The sequence below is a fragment of the Lissotriton vulgaris genome, chromosome 10 (assembly GCF_964263255.1).
Source record: "Lissotriton vulgaris chromosome 10, aLisVul1.2, whole genome shotgun sequence".
Lineage (NCBI taxonomy): Eukaryota > Metazoa > Chordata > Amphibia > Caudata > Salamandridae > Lissotriton > Lissotriton vulgaris.
This window is the reverse complement of record NC_141698.1, coordinates 276,940,111-276,960,344: the sequence shown is the minus strand read 5'-3', so window position 1 is coordinate 276,960,344 and position 20,234 is coordinate 276,940,111. Positions and strand designations below refer to the sequence as shown.

The window sequence follows — 20,234 nt, the reverse complement described above, 5'->3', positions numbered from 1 at the left end:
GCAGTTAGTAGTTGTTTGAGTAAGCTTTTTTCTTTTTTTACACTTTGTACATTTTCTCCTTCTGTCTTCCAGGTCTTAGCAATGAGAGCTGGTCCATAATGAAGAATATGGCCACAGAGCTTGGCATCATACTAATTGGCTACTTCACTCTGGTGCCTGCAATTCAGGTATGTATGAGTGTTGTCTTCACTGTATGCTAGTGGCAGGGAGGTGTAGATTGTTCATGTACAGCCTATCCTTTGATCCATGCGATTTCTTGCATATTTTATAAGCATTAAGGTTAACAGGGGTCTTTTTTACTATTAAGATTATGAATTCAATTTGCTTAATCGTGGGATTGAGAAATAAAGGTGTGGGTGAGCTTGGTGATATCTTTGAAGATGGAGGCGCAGGCTTTAGCTCTGTGTGTGCATGTGTAGGGGCCCTTGGTAACTATTAAGTGTTACTGATAATTACTTGATTAGACAGTTTGTACACACTATTTTAGCCATACTAATTTAGTAACAATAGGAAAAACCAGCACTATTAAGCAAGAATTCCCTTCAAAACAATGTCAGTTCCTTCCTAGGAGGAAACTCAGCCTCTTTCTTGCTATTGCCCATCAGCCCCCCCCCCCCCCCCCCCCCCCCATCAACACTAATATAGCCATGCTAATTTAGTAATATTAGGAGGAAAAAGCACAACTAAATCAAATATTTCTTCAAAACAATGTCAGCTCCTTCCTAGGAGGAAACACGGCCACTTTCTTGTTCTTGCCCATAAACATGCTCCCCGCCCCCATCCTCTCCATCCACTTTCAACAGTGGTTTGATGTTTCAGTGCAACAGAAAATGATAGATTGGAGCTGAGGTTGAGATGCTGTTTGTAATATAAGAAGCTGAGAATTAAAACCTATAGTAAAGAGTTTTTGACAAAAAATCTTTTTTTGAACTTGACAGTCAGAACAAACACTAGCTTGCTGCAAGTACATAAAGGAGAAAGGCACAATATATATCTGCTGAAAAGTACATGCAGGAGAAAGGTACTACAATAGATACATGTGTCAACTAATTACCTGGAAAAAAAAGGGAGCCGGGTAAATATGTCCAGGGATTTACACTTGGAAATGTTGTCGATCTTGAATATTATCCAGAAACCAAGTCTGGAATGACCTTTTTTAAAGGTCAGCCGAATGGACACTTTTGTCTTCAGTCCACACATACCTCATTATGTGCCTAATTTGTGCAAGTCATTGCAGCTGGTGTGCAGTAGCATTTGCTTTTGGGGATTGGGACTTTTTTCATCATCAGGTTTTGATGCAGAGCTACAGAGAGAAATCCTGCAAAAGAAAAAAGGAGTGGGAAGAGAATGATAGAAAAACAGTGACAAAGGAGAAAAGCTGAGGTCAAAAACCTGAGAGAGTGAAATAAGGAGAATGGATTTGTAGAGGGGTTGAAGTAGGATGCATGTGGTGGAATTAAGGGTAGGCAGCCTTGGAGTTTAGGAAACCTGATCGGGATCACCAGCAAACAAGTTCTCTGAAGAACTTAGGGTACCTGCATTTATCCTTTTTACAAATTAAGCAGTAGTAATAAGATGTCAAGTAACATAAATGTGTAACAGTTTTCAGTTGAGTTGGTAAATATTCATTTCTGATGGATACATCTTCCTACAGGTATCTCGCCTTATAAATACTCCTCAAAGGCTTCAGCCTAGTCTGTAAATCTTCCCCACCCCAGCAGGGACTATCCAGCACTACTGGATGGTGTCACACAGATCCAGCTTTAAATGTTTCTGGGTGTGACGTTGCCAGGGTATGTTAGGTGCACTGCTGACCGTTCCTGGTTTTCTGCAGCTCATTGACTTGGTCCAGAGCTTTTGCAGTCTCACTACTAACTTCTTAGATTTTGACAGCAAGTCCCCAGGCTTCAATCCTTGCAGCACCTCAAAAATCTCTTGAAAGGTCCCCAGGCTTCAATCTTTGCAGCACCTCAAAAATCACCCATCCCTCGCCGAGAAGCCAACCCCTCAGACTCCAAGGATAGTTTTCCTGATAGATCTTCCCACAAAACTGCAAAAAGCTCCATAGGTTGGAAGAAATGTTCTGTAGTAGGGGATATCTGTGTATAGTCATAATCTTGTGAAAAGTCCTGCCCATGTGCGGGGACCCCGGAGCAATCGAAATAGTCTCTTAAGTTGTCTTCCTCTGCAGTCCTGCATAGACACTTAAGAGAAAATCAAAGACAAATAATGCAGCCTAAAATTACAAGGCTACATTGGCCACCGCTTCGTCTGGAAGTGAAAAGGAATAGCCAAATAATGTCAAAATTTACACATTTTGTTAAGTTTCACACATAGAGAAACTCCCTTTCACAAAAATCCTTTGAGATGATAGAGAGGAAGGTTTGGACAGACAAGCCCCCATAGGCTGCCATTATGTGTCTGGAAAAGGGATACCCTCAGTATCCCAGAATGCACAGCGAAAGGCCTTTTATTTTCAGTTCTTTTTTCCGGCTCCTGCTAGCAGGACCCTGGAACATTGAGCTCTACCTTTTTCGGTATTACTTCAATTATTGGCACTTTTCCAGTGTTTTGAGTGTTTCACTCGACGTCTGGGGTCTTCCTCTTCCAGTTGCTGTGCTTTTTAGCCAGTTTTGCCACCTCTTTTTGTCGAAAATGCCAGCTTTACTCAACACATGCCCTGAGTGTGGTAGGAAGAAGGCAAAATCTGACCCCCACAGAGTATGTATACTCTGCCTCCCCTCCACGTCCCTGACTTCTGTGAAATCTGTCACTCTTTCTCCAGGAGGACCCTGCGTCACAGGGAGAAGATTTGTCTCCAAGGCCTGGAGCAGAGGAGACACCAAGAACCACGTGGGACTTCTGGGCATGGAGGACTCTGTCATCGTCCTCTGCCCATGCATCGGCCTCTGGGGGCTCCCCAGTCAAGAAAAGGCCCAGAAAAGGCACCGGTCCCGGTCGACGTCGATGGCTTCAACGACGGCGTCGAGAGGTATGACCACTATATGCTCCCCATCGACCCAGGGCTCTGGGTCGAAGACGTCGAGGGGTAGGACGTCGAGACTTTGGACAAGGTCGACGCCGAGGACTTAACCGGCGTCGACACACCATCGACGTCGTGATGTGTCCCGAAGGCGAAGGCGCTCTCCGTCAAGGCGACAGCGCCGTTCGCCGTCAACGTCGACACGATGGTCAACGTCAAGGGGAGACAAGAAGACGTCCAGGAGAAGACATTCGACGTCGAGGAGTTTGTCGACGTCTGGAAGATCGACGTCGAGAAAAGGGAAGTCGAAGAGGTCGACGCTGAGGAGAGTAAAATCAACGTCGAGGAAACAGTCAAGGCCCAGGACGGTGTTCAGTGCCTCGGTGGTTAGTCTATCATCTTCATCGGCGAGTTCCCGGTCGCGGCGGCGGCGGCGCTCGTCCGGAAAGAGGTCTGCCTCCAGAGCATCCTCCTCGAGGCCTGCTCGTAAGAAGAGGAGAGTGCTTAGGTCACCGGAATCTGATTATTCACTGACCTATTCGCCCTCTTGGCCCAGGACTCCTACGCCACCTACTCTTCCGCTACTGCCTCCTAGGAAGCCTCCTCCTCTGTCTCCACCACCTCTGCCTCCTCCTCCACCGCCTCCCCGGCCTCCACAACCACAACCTGGGGTTCCAGCTCCGACTCTTCCGCTTCCGCCTCCTCCAAGGCCGGCCGTTCCTGCGAGACCCAGGAGGTCTAGGTCAAGGTCAAGGTCCAGAGGGAGGTATCGCTCTCGCAGTGAGCGTCGCTCCTCGACAAGGTCCCGTCATCGCCATCGGAGGGAAAGGTCACGGTCCTGTCACACAGACTCTTCAGGTGACCGGAGGTATTCTCCCACGTTATCGGACTCTCCTCCTACGAGAGTGTCGCCTGTGGACGACATTGCAGGATGTGCTGCTGAGAGGGGTAGCGAAGTTAGGATCACATTGACGGTACCCACTCCTTCTACCTCTGTGATCTTTGAGACTTTGCACAAAAGACATCTCTCTCGCCCTTTGTTGTCTTTGGTGCCAGGACTGGAGGAACCGGCCATGGAGCTGTTTCTGAGACCGGCCTCGGTGAAGTCGGCGCCATCTGGACTTCAAAAGAAGTACAGGCCCCCGGATTCTGATCGGGCGTTCTTGAGTTCAGATCCTGTCCCAGATTCTGTAATCGTGACAGCGGCCAAGAAGCAGCATTCGACTGCCTCTTCGTCTACGGTCCCTCCGGACAAGGAGAGCCGTCAGATGGACTCAGCTGGACGGAAAGTCTGCAGTACGGGTGCCACCTCGATAAAAGCGGCGAGTGCCTCGGCGCTCTTGGGTCGCTACGACTGCTCCTTGTGGGAGTCCCTGCAACAGTTTATTGAGCTCCTCCCAAGGGATAGGCGAGAAGACTTCCAGGAAATATTGAACGAGGGCATGATGGTCTCAAATCAAGTCATCAGCTCGGCGGCAGACGCCTCTCTCCTTGCTGCTCATGGGTACTGCCATGGTATCAACTTGAGACGTCATTCCTGGTTGCGCCTTACCTCTCTTAAGCCAGAGGCGCAACAGAGGGTCGCGAATTTGCCATTCTCGGGATCGACCCTCTTCGGGACGCATGCAGATTAGGAGAAGGCCCGCATGAAGGCGGAAGTAGACACACTGAAGGCTGTTGGTTTGGAGAAACCAAAGGAAAAACGGAAGTCCTTACGTCCTTTCCAGAGGCGGTACGGTTCCCAGAGGGAAAGGGCAAGGTTATCAAGCTGGCCAGCAGCAACAACAGCAGCAGCAATACCAGCGGCAGCCCTTTCAGAGGGGCAGAGGCGGCCAGCAGTCCTCCTCGGCGAACAAGGGCCCAGCCGGGTCTAAGCCCTGAGGAGTTACTCCCCCCTCGTCCGTAACCCGCTCCGGTGGGGGGAAGCATACAAAATTACTTTACAGAGTGGAGAAAAATTACTCCGGACAAGTGGGTGCTGAATATTGTTTGCAATGGATACAGTCTTCGTTTTGTCAGCCCTCCTCCAGCAATTCCATCGGTTCACTCGCAGTACCAGCTTCGCGAGCTTCAAGCGGAGGCCTCTACCCTGTTAAGAAAAAGGGCGATAGAAGGCGTCCCTCTGTCTCCAAGGGGAAAGGGTCTATACTCAAGGTTCTTAGTGGTACGCAAGAAGGACAAAAACAAGTTCAGGCCCATTCTGGATTTGCGACAAGCAAACAAATGGATTCGCAGGGACAAGTTTGTAATGCTGTCTTTGCACCAAATTTATCCTCAGCTGCAAAGAGGAGACTGGCTTTGCGCAATAGAGCTGCAGGATGCGTACTTCCATGTGCCCATTGCACGGAAACACCGGAAGTTCCTGCGCTTTCTAGTCTGCACTAATCACTATCAGTACACCGTACTACCATTTGGACTGAAGTCTGCACCCAGGACTTTTTCAAAATGCATGGCAGTGGTGGCAGCGCACCTGAGGAAGAACAAGGTGTTTGTTTACCCGTACATGGACGACTGGTTGATCAAAGCCTCCACCTACCAGGAAGCGCAATTGCACTTCAACAGGACGGCCGTTCTGTTGAACCAGCTGGGGATTGCACATAAACATGTCCAAGTCTGTTCCGACTCCTGTTCAGTGCCTACAGTACTTAGGAGCCTCCATCGATACTCTCTCAGCAAGCGGGTCTCCTTCAGAGGAGCGACACTTATCGATCCTTCGGCAGGCTCAGGCTCTCATGTCTGTTCCATCTACGACAGTGAAGAGGGTGTCATCTCTCCTGGGGTCGATGGCCTCTTGCATCTTCCTCACTCCACATGAGGCCGCTGCAGGAATGTCTGGAGGATAAGTGGGACCAGAAATGAGGGAGCTGGGACGACCGGATCCAACTGTCTCTACACGCTCAACAGTCACTGAGATGGTGGTGCTCAGCAGAGAATCTCCTCAAGGGGGTTCCATTCCACAAGGACATTCCCATTCAGACTATTGTGACAAATGCTTCTCTCCACGGCTGGGGAGCGCGTTCAGACCATTTACAGATCCAAGGAACGTGGTCCCGGTGGAATCCACGTATCACATCAATTTTCTGGAACTCAGAGCTGTTCACTTGGCACTGAAGGCCATTCATCCGTCCTTCCAGACCAACTCCTTGTTTGTACAGATGGACAATACGACCACAATGTATTACCTCAACAAGCATGGGGGCTCCAGATTGTGCACACTGTCACAAGAATCGCAGGCGATCTGGCACTGGCTGCTAGCCAGAGGACTGACGATAACGGCTACCCATCTGCCAGGTGTGCAGAATGCTCAGGCGGACGCACTCAGCAGGCTGGTCCAAGAAAATCACGAGTGGGTCTTAAACGACGTGGTGCTAGGAAACATCTTCGACAGATGGGGCACTCCAGAAATAGATCTGTTCGCCACCGCCGAAAACAGAAAATGCCGAGACTTCGCCTCCAGGTTCTACCAACCAGGGACTCTGGGGAATGCGCTATGGATCATCTGGCCGAACAGCTTTCTGTACGCTTTTCCACCCATTCCGGCAGTATTCATCAAGCTGTCTCAGTCCAGAGCACGAATGATCCTCATTGCTCCGGAGTGGCCTCGACAGTGGTAGTTCACAGACCTGCTCCACAGGTCTCTTCAACCCCACCTGCGGCTGCCGTGTCGGCCGGACCTTCTCACGAAGTTCAGGTGGCAGATGGTGCACCCCAACCTCTCATCGTTGAGTTTGGCGGCATGGCTCCTGACACCTGAATTTACCTGATAATTGGATGGAGATACTCAAGGAGGCGAAGCAATCTTCCACAAGGACTTCCTATGCCTACAAATGGAAAAGGTTCTGCATCTGGTGCAAGTCCAAGAACTATGATCCTACCACCTGCAAGGAAGATGTCATCCTTCCATACCTCTCGCCTTTGGCTCAATCTGGCCTTAATTTTCATTCTATTAAGGTTCACCTCGCAGCATTAACTGCGTTTAGGAAATTCCCTTCACAAACATCCTTCTTCCAGATTCCTGTGATTAAATATTTTTTGAAGGGATTGATGAAAGTGTTACCCCCTGTTCGGCGTCCTTCGCCTTCATGGGAGCTGAATGTGGTGCTCTCTCGCTTGATGAAGGAGCCTTTTGAACCTATTCAAAAGGCTTCACTACAGCATCTGTCCGGGAAGGCGGCCTTCCTGGTGGCTATTACATCGGCCCGCAGGGTGAGTGAAATCCAGGCCTTGTGTTGCCAAGAACCTTACACTGTATTTCATGCTTCTAAGGTAATGATGCGAACTCACCCGAAGTTCCTTCCTAAAGTGATTTCTGATTTCCATGTCAATCAGACGATAACCTCACCTACGTTTTTTCAACATCCTTCAACTCCAGCAGAGAGGTCTCTTCATTCCCTGGATGTCAGAAGTGTGTTGAAATTCTATTTGGATAAGACCAAAGACATTCGTAGGTCAGACCAATTGTTTGTCAATTACGGAGCGGTCTGGACTGATCTTGCCACTTCCAAACAGTCCATCTCTAGGTGGATTGTGTCCTGTATCCAGTTATGTTACCAAAAGGTTAACAAAACCTTAGGGGGTAGGCCTAAGGCTCATTCCACCAGGGGCAAAGCGGCTACAACGGCTTTGCTACGTAATGTTCCCATTGCAGATATCTGTAGGGCTGCCACTTGGAAGTCGGTCCATACCTTTGCTAAACACTACTGTCTGGACTCTGATGCCAGGGCAGATGCTCAGGTTGGGCAGGCTTCGATGAGAAATCTGTTTGCACAGTAGGGGTGTTGTCTGTTTCCTCCACCGCTGGTTTAGTTGTTGGGATGGGCTTGTCATTCTATTCACAAGATTATGACTATACACAGAGATCCCCTACTACAGAAGGAGTAGTTTCTTACCTGTAACTCCAGTTCTGTAGTAGGGGTATCTCTGTTATAGTCATAAGCGCCTGCATTCCTACCCAGTGGAGACAAATGAAAATTGTACTATATGCTACAGGCCTGGCTTTATAGACCTTCAAAAAGAACTGAAAGTAAAAGGTCTTTGGCTGTGCATCCTGGGATACCGAGGGTCTATGGAGAGTTCCTTAAAGGCACAGTATCCCTTTTCCAGACACATAATGGCAGCCTATGTGGGCTTGTCTGTCCAACCCTTCCTCTCTATCATTTCAAAGGATTTTTGTGAATGGGAAGTTTCTCTATGAGTGAAACTTATGTGTACATTTTGACATTATTTGGCTATCCTTTTTCACTTCCAGACGAAGTGCTGGCCAATGTAGCCTTGTACTTTTAGGCTGCATTATTTGTCTTTGATTTTCTCTTAAGTGTCTATGCAGGTCTGCAGAAGAAGACAACTTGAGAGACTATTTCGATTGCTCCGGGGTCCCCGCACATGGGCGGGACTATTCATAAGATTATGACTAAAACAGAGATACCCCTACTACAGAACTGGAGTTACAGGTAAGAAACTACTCCTTCTTGTTCCTCATGAAAGAGGTCCCTCTCTAGGACTCTTCTTTGATGTTGAGAGAATCCTCAGCACCTGTGCGGCCAAGGCTGACATTCACTATTACTTCAGTCGACCGCTCATGGGTCGACTGGTCTTGAAGGTAGCTATGCTGCATCGCTTTAGAACCCCCATGCACCCTCTGAATCATTTTCAAGGGTGGCTTGGTGCTTGCTGTTTGGTAATCTCTTGTGACTGACACCATGCCTTTAGGAGCTTTGGTCCCAGTGCCTAAGGTGAAGTTAAAATCAATCAAGGCATTTTTCCTTGTTCCTTCAGGGTCTTCCTCAGCGTAGGCGGTGATGCCACCCATAGAGCGGACTCTGGTGTCAAACACCGGGTTGATAGGTGAAAATCTCATCTGTGTGGCAAAAGTCAGTAATAACTATAACAATGAACTACTATGTGATCCAATCTACAGGGCTCAAGGATTCAGATGTTTAGAGGAGATTCTTTGATTCAGATTCCTCTGCTGCAGAGCATATGGACTACAGGTGCATGGAGGATGACTGAGAAGTTGACCAATTCCGGTCTCTTTTTAATAAGCCTCCTGGCCTTTGCTTAGATTTACAAAAGACGAGCCCCTGCACATGAATGTGGTCAAGTAGTGGCCAGTCCTTCCCTGAAGGCCTTCTTCCCTTTGATCAATTTTATGTCAGACCACACAATCACCATCCATTAAGCCAATAGACCGGGCAGGGTGGGATATCGTGGACCCTATGTTGGGATGCGATGTAGAAGCGATAGGGAATCTACCCAGTGGCTTCTTACCTGGGAAGCTCCCTCAAGAGAGGGTGGATGTGCTGTTGCTTCTCGGTGCAGAAACGCAAGTGGGAACTGCAACTCGAGGTGACAGAGGCAATGTTCTCCAGATTACATGTCTGTTCTTGGATCCCTTTACCACCTCCCTAGAAGAGGTAGTGTCCTCGGTGTTATGCCTTACACTGCCCATTGCATAGTTCCTTTGGTGATGCCAACAGGTTCAGCTAATTCTGGGGCCTGCTGTACAAATTTCCACAGATCCTGCAGATATCCTGAGTGCTGAGGAAAGTGCTAAATGCTAAAGAGCAGTTGGTTCTGGATGCTCAAGCTTGGGAGAGGTGGATTTAGTGTTCTGATCTGTTGGTACTGTGCATTTAGCAACCTCTTTATCTCCAGCACTTAGCAGACCTGCTTTTGCAACAGGAGACTCTGCTACTGCATACCTCACTGGTGGCGGTGACTTTCTTGTGAGTGTATCGCTGGGTAGCGGTGATTGCTGCTGTGCGGGGAGGAATTACTTGGAGGGGGTTTGTACTGGAAAGGATGTCCACACGAAGGTGGTCCCCTGGTGCTAGTTGCGGCCCTATTGGGGATGAATTGAGCAAGCTGAAGCTGGTGTGGAATTTAACAAAATGCAGCTGCAACTCGTATTTAGATTGTGTTATCCAATTCACTCCTTAACATTGACCTGGAAAGTGAAACTGCATTGTTTAAGACTTGTGTTATTTTTATTTGGTCACTCAAATTGTGATTTGTGACTTGTGTTTTTTTTCTCAAAGCTCCATTACCAACTTGTGTTTTTCTTAGCAGAAAAAATCTGGCATACTATTTTATTGAGATTGTTAATCTATTTAAAGAACACACTGTGGATTTTTCTACGTTTACAGCTGCAGTATTGTCTTAAGTAATTGAAAAACAGAATAATTAAGGACCGCGTTGGTCAGACAAAAAAATAGTCAAAAGTCGTTCATGTTCAGAGCCTGTGACACAATTGTATGTAGAAAACCGACGGCAGAGACAGTACCAGCAGAGCTCGCCAGAAGCTTGTTGGAGGTTGTGTGAAGCCGGGGAGAAGTCAAGACCGTTTCCGCTGGGGAGGACTACAACTCCTGACGCCCTCTGGTGCCTTGCGCACTCAAAAGCGCATCCTGTTCCCGCGGCAGCTGTAGCCGCTCTCCAGAAGCATGCTGGCGAGAAGCTGAGACAGTTTTCTCTGGGACGGACTACAGCTCCATGTGGTGCCTTGCACACTCAAAATTGCGTTGTGTTCCCCCAGGGCGCGCGGAGGGTTGTGCCCGGGCAAATCCTGGGCCAAGGGCTGGCCCATCCATGCCAGTCGGAGCTCGTAAGAGGCTCAGCTGGGTCCCCCTCTAAGCCGAGCTGCTTGCCGTGAGGTGCAATCCTGGGACGAAGACTCTGAAAGGCCAACTACACTTCTGGGATGACGGACATTAACATAATGGGTAAGCATAAAGCTGCAGCGCAAGTAACGGGGGAGATAGTAAACACCCTAAACTGTCTCCTGGCTAGAGCTGCAAACGTTCTGTCCGAGGAAATTGAGGTCACAGTGTGACGTCTTTCCCTGGAAGAAGGAAGGAGAAATGGCTCCCTGTTGCAATCCCTCTCTTCTGCACAACCGAAAGTACTCGAGGGTGTTGAGTTGTGTGCTACCCCCAAACCCAGTGTGTCTGTGCCTGCATCACCCAATTTACTACCCGAATCGGACTCTCCAGCATCAGTTGTCAAAAGAAAGTTGCCTGGAGGGAAACAGAAACCAAAGTCCCTGAGAGCTTCAAGAGAGAATACAACTGTTCAAGAACCTACAGTTGCAGAACCATCAGCTGGGAAAAGACTACAGGGAGGGTCTTAGTGAGGATATTTTTGCAAAACTGGAGAGTGATCCATAGTTTGTTTGAGCCTCTGAGTAACAGAATGGGGAGGATTGAGAAGAAACTAGAGTTGCTTATCAAAGGGGGCCTTATTGGCAGGGATTTGCTGAGGGTGGACCAGCCTCCTGTATCTGGACAAACTCCAGGGACACTGGTGAATGTGGATAGGGGGGACAAGGAGGAGTCAAACAGAAGAAATCACTTCAACCTCCTAGGCCGCCCGATGCCATTAAACACCTCCCATCATATCCCCCCATACCACCTATTATGACACAGGCGCATGCAATTAGTAGCATTCAGGGCAGCACTAGTAATACCGCCAACGGAGCACAGGGAGTACAGAGAACACAGGGTAACCCACAAATAATAGGACCAAGAGAGAGACAGGTGGGAGTGACCACATAGAGCCTAGAGCCCTCGATAGCTGGTATAAAGCAGTCTCACAGTTTAGATTTCACCCCAGCAGCTCTCCTGTACCTCCTGTTTTTAGTTAATGTACCCTCATTGACCAGGGGCCAGAGGGAGTCCATGGACCAATTAATGGCAAAAAGTCTGTCTCAGTACCCACGCTAAAGGTTTTGGCCCACGGGATATCAGATTGGACGCACACATCATTATGGCACGGAGGGTAGGATGGGTGGGCTCTTCGGCTAAAGCAACAATTGGTGATTGTGTGGTTGTCAATTTTAACAATTAGTTTGTGGTAAAAGATTTGCTGGGGGCTTGAACAAATGCTCCCTTGTTTAACACACAGATTGCTGTCTTTTCATTAGCATAATTCTATAGACCCTCTCCACGATTGCACCAGTAACCTTATAATCTGAGAGCCCCAATCCAATCATTATGCCCACCCATTCCAGTGATACATTACCTTACAAGCCGTCATAGAGAAGAGGCACTGTATGAGCTATCGAATCGCTACGACCCCTTGGTTGATTTAGAGTCTTGTGATTGCCTACTCAAGGGGTGCAGAATTGGTGCTACAAGTAGCACAAAGGAGATAGCAATAACCCAGAAACAAATGGCGTGAGCCAAGCACAATTGCGTAAGGGGCGTGGTATTGGTATTGTAACCTGCATTCGTGAGCAGCTAAGCAATTTCAGTGCATTGTCCTCTGTGGGAGAGACGGGCCATCAAAAGCGAGTGGTGCAAATCGCCACATGGAATTAAGCGAGTATTGCTACTAAGCAGTCCTTACCGGAGTGGGCCTTGGCATGGCAGGGCAGAGATATATGTTTCCAGGAGACTTAGGCCACAGACCCAATATCCATTAACCGCTATCAACCTTATCAAACCACTGCAGTTTCTTCCGCATCTGGTAGAGCTAAAGTGGGCTTGCTCAATTTAATTTCCAACACCTTAAATATCAAGATCATAACATTTGAACATTCTCCCCCCCCCCTCTCCCTTATTTTAATTTGTTTGCCTTTAGAGGAGAAAGTGTGCAAATATGGATACTGATAAATTATAAATTATTATAATAATAATTTCGGCGAGAGGATGGCCTCAACTGTAGATTCGCTGGAGAGGAATTTGTTAAAACTCATAAGGGTATTGCCGTCTGTTGGAAAGTTGGTTATTGGTAGGGACAAATGTAGGTCTGCCACTTGCAATAAGGCCACTAACACATGATAGGTCTCAGCATAGGTCTTAGAAAATTATTCCTTTGCTCAACCCTTGGTAACGTGGCTGCAAGCAGACAGGCTTAACTTCAAAGACAGGTATCTAAAGCATTTAAAAACACAATTTCAGTAAATAATTAAGACACAACACAAAATAAAAATCCAACATCAGTTTATAAAAATAGATAATATTTTTATCTTTTAAATGACACCAAAATGAAAAACATCCACTGTAGGGAACCAGAGTTATATGAATTTTTAAAGACTAGTCACTTTCTAGGGCTTAGAAACCAACAGTGCCCCTTTTAATCATTTTGTTTTCTCTGTCAGGGACACACCTTTTTAAATTGTTCTGAAGAATTTTCTCACCACTGTGGTGGGCCGCCTTCTTCAGCAAGCGGGGTCCAGGAAGAGCACCTTCCTGGAGTTCTGCTTTCGGGTCCCAAAGTATCCCAACACACAATCCAAGGTTCTGGAATCTCCAAGAGGGTCCTTGAAAGTGTGAAACTTCAATTCCGCAATCCACTTGAACAAAACCCTTACAAATCCACTGGTACTCCAGGCTTTGAATTCTTTGTGGGGCTGTCCAGGCGAGCTCTGTTAACCTGTAGCTTGCAGGGAGTCCACTCTTAGTCCTTTGGCAGCAAGGTAATCCACAGGGCTGTAGTTTCAGATGGTGCAGGCTTCATAGGTCAGGCCTTAGAGTTCCTTTCACAGCAACATCTTTCCAGCCGGGCACTTCTTGCTACATTCAGTTTCAAGCAGCAGATTTGGAGGGCTCTGTCCCTCTCATATACGTATTCACAATTCTCTGGGTCAAGCACCAGGCCACTGCTGACCAATGAGAGCAGGGCAACTCCTCATAGTTATGACCACATCCTGTGGAGTGTGGCATTAGTTTGTCCCAGAGTGCATCATTCTTCCAAATACATAATGGCTGATTTTCCAGCAAGGAGGTAAGAGCTGGCTAAACACACCCCCTGGGATAGCTTATTTCCATGGACTCTCCCCCTACCATCTGCACATGCCTTCCTTAAGCCTAGCCCTGACTCTGGGTCAAGACTGTCAGAGTGAACCTGAAACGCAGGCCTCCCCTTTGCCTTTGAAGAGCATAGTTTACGATGCCACCTCCTGGCCTGGCATTCCTATAGACCAGCACACTGCCCTCCCAGCAGCCTGGCTAATCCACTTAACTCTGACCAATAAGGGCATACCACTGAAAGGCTGAATTTGGACTGACAAACAAGAAAGTCTCATAACTTCTTATATGTACTCTTTAGGAGAAATTCAACAATATAATATTGTTGGATGCACTACTACCATTCTGGGAAGTCTTTGAATGGTCCGGCTAATCCTCTCCTATCAATATTTATTAATCAATAACTTCCTACCATGTTAACCTTTGGGCCATGGCATTTGCAATGGGGAAAATGACTTGGGCCACTTTTCCAGCACCAGGGCTTATAAAACCATATTTTATAAGTATTTCCCTAATTTCTACCAGTTCTACCACCCCCTGTGCAACTAGGGGAGACTTCAGGGCTTCTGAATCTGCAGAAATATTGCAGATCATACTTACCCAATTCTTCTAGCATCAAAGTCGAATTTGAGCAGCTGTGGGGAGTGAAATGTAAAAGTTCACTTTACCCAAGCATATAAAAACTCATTTTATGAGGGCGCTCCTTATAGATAACTGACCCCCCACCCCTGGGATACCTAGGGGTGATCCTGGGGGTCCCTAATATGCAAAAACATGGTAGGTTTTTCATTTCTAAGGGCCCCTACTCCCAAACTCGAGTTTGGGCACAATTTAAGGTTTAAAAGCTGTCCTGGCCACAAGGGATGCTTTTAAACTGTCCTCAGGCTCAGGCTTCTGCACTGCACACATGCTAGTGCAGAAATTCTGCTGGCCTCTTAACTGCCATGCCCAGGATACTGGAGACTTCTAGGTAGTTTCAATCCCCTGCCCTATTACATACTAGGGGCTTATGGGGTAGGTCATGCCAATTACAGGGGTAGCCCACCATACAATAGTGTACCCTAATGTATGTTGGGTATCTTAACTGTAGTCTAATGTGTTCCTTTTAGCTTGGCACTGGCACTGGGCCTGGTTAAACAGAACCCACCCTTGCTTCCACTCATCAAAACCTGTTAGCGGGGTAGAAGACACTGAGGGGGACTCAGTGGTGCACTTTATGCACAATGACCATGTAAATACCCTAAATAGGCTGTTAACTTCTTGAAACCTTGAAGTGTGTAATAAAATAGACACAGTAGTAGGCGGACCGGGAAAAACTTTTTTCCGTGGTAATTATGAGTCGACAATCCACTTTTTTAGTTGTCTCCGCCCATTCTCATGGAAATATTCTACATACTGATACCATACCTTCCAACTTTAGCGATCATGCAATACTGTTCTTCGAGCTATCTGGAGTCGGAGTTTATCTATGGCAGACAGAAAATGTACCAAAACGAATTCTAGCAAGACAGAATGGGTATCAGCTGAAATGGACAATATAGACCAGAAGAGACCTATCCACCAGGTCGTAGCCAACAAGTTGGATCTGATTATGAATTGTTTAGATCCTAACACGGTATCAGACACCCTGATCTCACATTTCCTAGAATTAGGTGAGGAAATTAAACTATCCCTGAATCGGCCTAACTCCACTAAGGAGAGGCGGGAAACTGGTTGGTTTGATGTGGGCTGTAACCAGGCTTTACAAGCTCTTTGAAGGGCTCTCAAAGAATCCCCCAGAGATTATCACCTGATAAAAGATTTACGTAAGATCTATGAAAAAAATTGGTAGAAAATGGAAGTAGAGATGATCAAGGAAGCCTGGGAAGACCTGGCTAAGGCAGTATCCTCTAACTATAGCAGGGAATTTTGGAAAGTTGTAAATGCGCCTTACTTTAAGAATAACTCCGAGAAAACCTTGGATAATCACATAAATGAAGACACATGGGTGGTGTATTTTGAAGGCATTTTTGAGAGTAAGATTGTCTAAAGCGACGACTCGCTTGACTTTTTAGAAATTTCGAGCAACTCTTTACTTTTTAATTTGAATGAAGTGAGAATTGCACTTGCCAAGTGTAGTGCCAAAGCTCCAGGCCCAGATTGGGTCCCTATTGACTTCTTTCTAGAACACCAAGAGTTGTGGGCCCCATTACTAAATATTATATTTAATGAAGAAGGGACACTCCCATCATGGAAATCAAGTATTATTGTCCCCATACATAAAAAGGGTGACAAATCTAACCTTCAAAATGATTGCCCAATTTCCCTTCTGGACTGTACTGGTAAATTGTTGGGTTGTGTCCTATTAAATAGGCTAGAGGAAAAAAATATTTGATGCCAGCCCAGTATGGTGTTCAGAAGGGTAGAGGCACTATTAATCAATGCCTGAACCTAAGCTTGACCATAGCCAAGTATATGTCGCCCTAAGTGAGAAGGGTATGCCCAGACATGGGTCCCGTGCTCACAACACCACTGGATTCAAGCTAGCCTGGCTGATGAAGGGTGATACCCTGAAACCGGTCCCAGGAAGCTTGTTTCCGGTCCAGGGAGTACCTGGCTTGGCAGTTCGGGCTGGACTGTTTCCACAAGGAACAGGGTCAAGACTGATTTGCATATGGCTGGGTCTAAACTGGGGTTGTGAGCAAAAAAATTATGGATTTAACCCAGATCCTTGTGACTGGCAGTGAATGCTGGCATTGTCCAGCATTCAGTCCATCAATTGTTTCTTTTGCATATGTAGCAAAGGGAGGGCACACATAGTTGGCTTTTATGGACTTCACGGCAGCTTTCAACTGTGTAAGCCATATGAAGCTATGATCTATAATGTTGGAGATGGGCATTGATCCCCAGTTGATCAATCAAATTCGTGAAATGTACTCACAGGCCACACCGTGTGTCCATTATGGAAGGGATGGTGAATGCACGAGACTCTTTAAAATCCTGAGAGGAGTTAGACAAGACTGTGTCCTGGTCCCATTTTTGTTTTCGCTATACACAAATGGAGTAGAAGCCGCCCTAACAGGATCTACAGTAGATATTCCATCCTTCCCTCCAGCACTACTTCCGATCCTGGCCTATGCGGATGACGCTGTCCTAATAGCCAGGACGGGAGTAGCGTTTCAACGCCTAATAAACGCCTATGTGGGTTACATGCCATCCTTGGACCTAAAGGTTAATGAGTCCAAATCTTTTGTCATGGTGTCAGGAGCGCTCCCTCCCAAAAAGATTCCATATTTTCACATTGGAACTAGGAAATTACGTGAAGTGGAGATTTTCTCCTACTTGGGAGTTTTATTTGATAGTAAACAAACTTGGTTGCACATGGTGGGTTATAGGGCACTAACAATGGAAAGAACTTGCAATTTCTAGTTTCATTATAAACTTGGAACTAAGTCTATAGCGATGATAAAAAAGATTTATAATGCAAAAACGATTTCGGCCACAACATATGGGGCAGGGCTGTGGGGAATGGATCCAGTAGATTCCCTCCAGAAGATAGAGGACGGCTTTTAAAGAGGATCGCCTCTCTTCCTGTGTCATTTTCTAATTATGTATGCCACCTGGAATTGGGTTTACTTATATTACGGACATAGTGAGACTTGCCCCAACCATGCTGAGGCACTCAATTTGGAAAGGAAACACAGTGGATCTTAACCAGGCTATAATACAAAATTGTTTATTATTAGAAAAAGGTACATAAAATTGCTTGGTTACAATATGTCCATTCAAAGTTGCAGTCGCTAGGCGTACCGGAACTGTTTACAAACCGGAGTTCTTGTACCAATTTCCCTAAAAAGAAACTTGAGGCATTATATCTAGTTAAAACAGCTAATGTCAGGGAAGAAATTCACTGTGCAAAAATATCAGTGAAATTGTACTTTCGGATCCCCCCCTTAACGGATGGTGAAAATTCGTATTTGGAGGGTGTACGAAATTTACAGCATAGGTTTGTCCTTCTAAGATTTCGTACCAATTTAATCCCTCTGATATTGGGCTTTCCTGCAAAAAAGTTCTGCCTAAATGACCTGACTCCATGTCCATGTGACAATTTATCAGTGCAATGTGATCTTCATCTTTTCTTTTGTAACTTTCATAGAAAGCAGAGATCTAGATATCTTTTACCACTTTTAAGGCGGAACAATTTTAATCAATGTCATATTGCCTTGCTATTCTTGGAGAAGCTCCATGACCCTTATGTCTGTCTCTGTGTAGCCTCTTTTTTGTGGGCCTGTTTGTGCAGGAGACGTCTTCTATAAGGGAGAAATGTGCAAAACTAAGCCATTTACTTCCCTGAGCTTACAATGGTAATGTGGAAAAATTCATGTGATTTAGATTTACTATGACAAAATATATGTACAAGCCATCCTGTCCTGCAATGTGGACATATCACTTTTAATTAATTTGTATCTATTTGTTAATTAATTGTTAGTTGGGCGGATGATTACTGTTGCATGACTTACAGTATATAGCACCAACATCAATTTTTGAATTTCTGTGTCCTGTACAAATTGAAGGTTATGGTGCAAGAGCTTTTATGGGTCTTTTGATTTGCTAATTGTTATTAATTCTCCTTTTAAAGAAAGTTTATTTTTATGTACCTACACTTTTATGATCTATTTTATTAATTAGATTGAATAATGTTGATTGGTTTGGATTGGTATGTAGAAAAAACAAACACTAGTTTAGACTGTGGATGTAGTAGAAGAAACCTTGGATCCCAGTGTTGCTGAAGTTAGACAACAACGTCTTCCAGAGTATAAACTTTAACTAGTACTTTTGGCTGAACAAATGTAGCCCCTATTTCTGTCGCTGCGTTTCCTTCCCATTTAGTGTAGAGTAAAAGAGGAGTGTGCAGCGAGGCAGCGACAAACCGAGATACACCCAGCTGCACCCCCCCACGGACATTCTATGCTCTGTACTCTATATAAATATTGGTCTACGGTGATCTACTTAAAAGGGCGTTGCAATCAAAACCTTTAATTTGAGTTTTCCACTGACTTGACTTTGGGACAAACTAAGAAGAGGTCTGCCCATCTTAGAATGGTTGCAGCCCCAATAACAAAATATAAAAGGAGAAAACAGACTAAGGAAAAACTTGGTGGCCATCTCAACATGTATAAAAAACCCTAGGTGGTAAAGTACAAACAAGACATTCTTCTATGACGTCGCATAAGTACTTTAAACAAACAATATTAGTACCTGAAATAGATAACCAAACTTCTAAACGTAAACCCAACGCGTCCTCTGCCCAATCAATAAATAAAACCTTTAAAGAGGAGTTAATTAACCTATCATTCCTTTCAATTATTCAACACGAGGTGCACAGCTGATGGGGAATTACTGGAACCCTCCCAGGAGCAAATGAATGAAACTCATCAGACATAGCAGGTCTGCTCAGAAACAGAGGGAAATGTATGTATTGGTACCAAAAGCATGCATCATTGCTAATTAGCAATGAAGAAGTCAGGTCTCCAGCCTTAGCGGCTCTCAGACTGCTTCTTCCCAGAGTGACAGGTTTCTAGGTGCTATATACAGTTAGAAATGCCACATCAGCGGAACTAGAATATGGCACCAAGCCAAATATGGCTAACATGGATGTGCAATGTCTGCACCATGCAAATTATAAACAGCCAGATATGGACAGACCAGAAAGGCTGGCTCGGCACTGTGTAAGCAACTTGCACAACCATATTAAGAAATATCATGTAGTCAGGACAGGCATAGTGACTTCCGAGGGGGTACATAATAGCTTGTTGAAGCTTGTCCAGTCAAGGTCAGATAGGAATCCCTTTGGTGCTCCAGGCCTCATGTTAATGTGATATATCTAAGCATGAGATCGGTATACACCCGTTACAACGCATCTTTTACTCCGCACTACCATTACAACGCGACTTTTACAACGCATACCATTACAACGCATTGCGCTGGGGGGCGCTCTAGGATAGGGAATAAGTATAATTTACTATCCAACACCTTCCCTAGGGTCCACGGGGACTGGAGTTAGAATAGTAAATTATACTTACCACTATCCAGCACCTCAAAGCGCTATGCGTTGTAATGGTATGCGTTGTAATGGTCGCGTTGTAATGGTAGGTAGTTGTAACGGTATGCGTTGTAACATGGTACATCCATGATATCTTTTGAAGTGCATACACATGAATTTATATATGGATATTCATATATATTTTGCAACAATCCTCCCTTTTGGATAGACCTATCGAACATTACTGTAAAACCAAAATATATATATGTGTATATATAAAGGAAACATTGGTTACATAATTTTGGATGGCTTTACAGAGTGTTTGCATCAAATGCATATATTGTCACATTGATACATCCTGATGAGATCATTATTATATCAGCAGGCTGTTGTGATACCTGCAGCATACTTATAATTAGGTGTCCAACAAATATTATTTGCTCAATGCAATGCATAGTGCTACAGTGCCACTTTAGTCACC

General features: G+C 45.7%; 1 protein-coding gene across 2 annotated transcripts in view; it reads left to right on the top strand.

The window, feature by feature from the left end:
• The window catches only part of SCAP (SREBF chaperone), an 833,069-nt gene that overhangs the window by 518,864 nt on the left and 293,971 nt on the right, over window positions 1–20,234 (top strand). For both annotated transcript variants that reach the window (XM_086941009.1, XM_086941010.1), the window contains one exon: window positions 73–167. In XM_086941009.1, coding sequence (XP_086797135.1) covers window positions 73–167 — 95 coding nt within the window. The remainder of the gene's footprint in view (window positions 1–72; window positions 168–20,234) is intronic.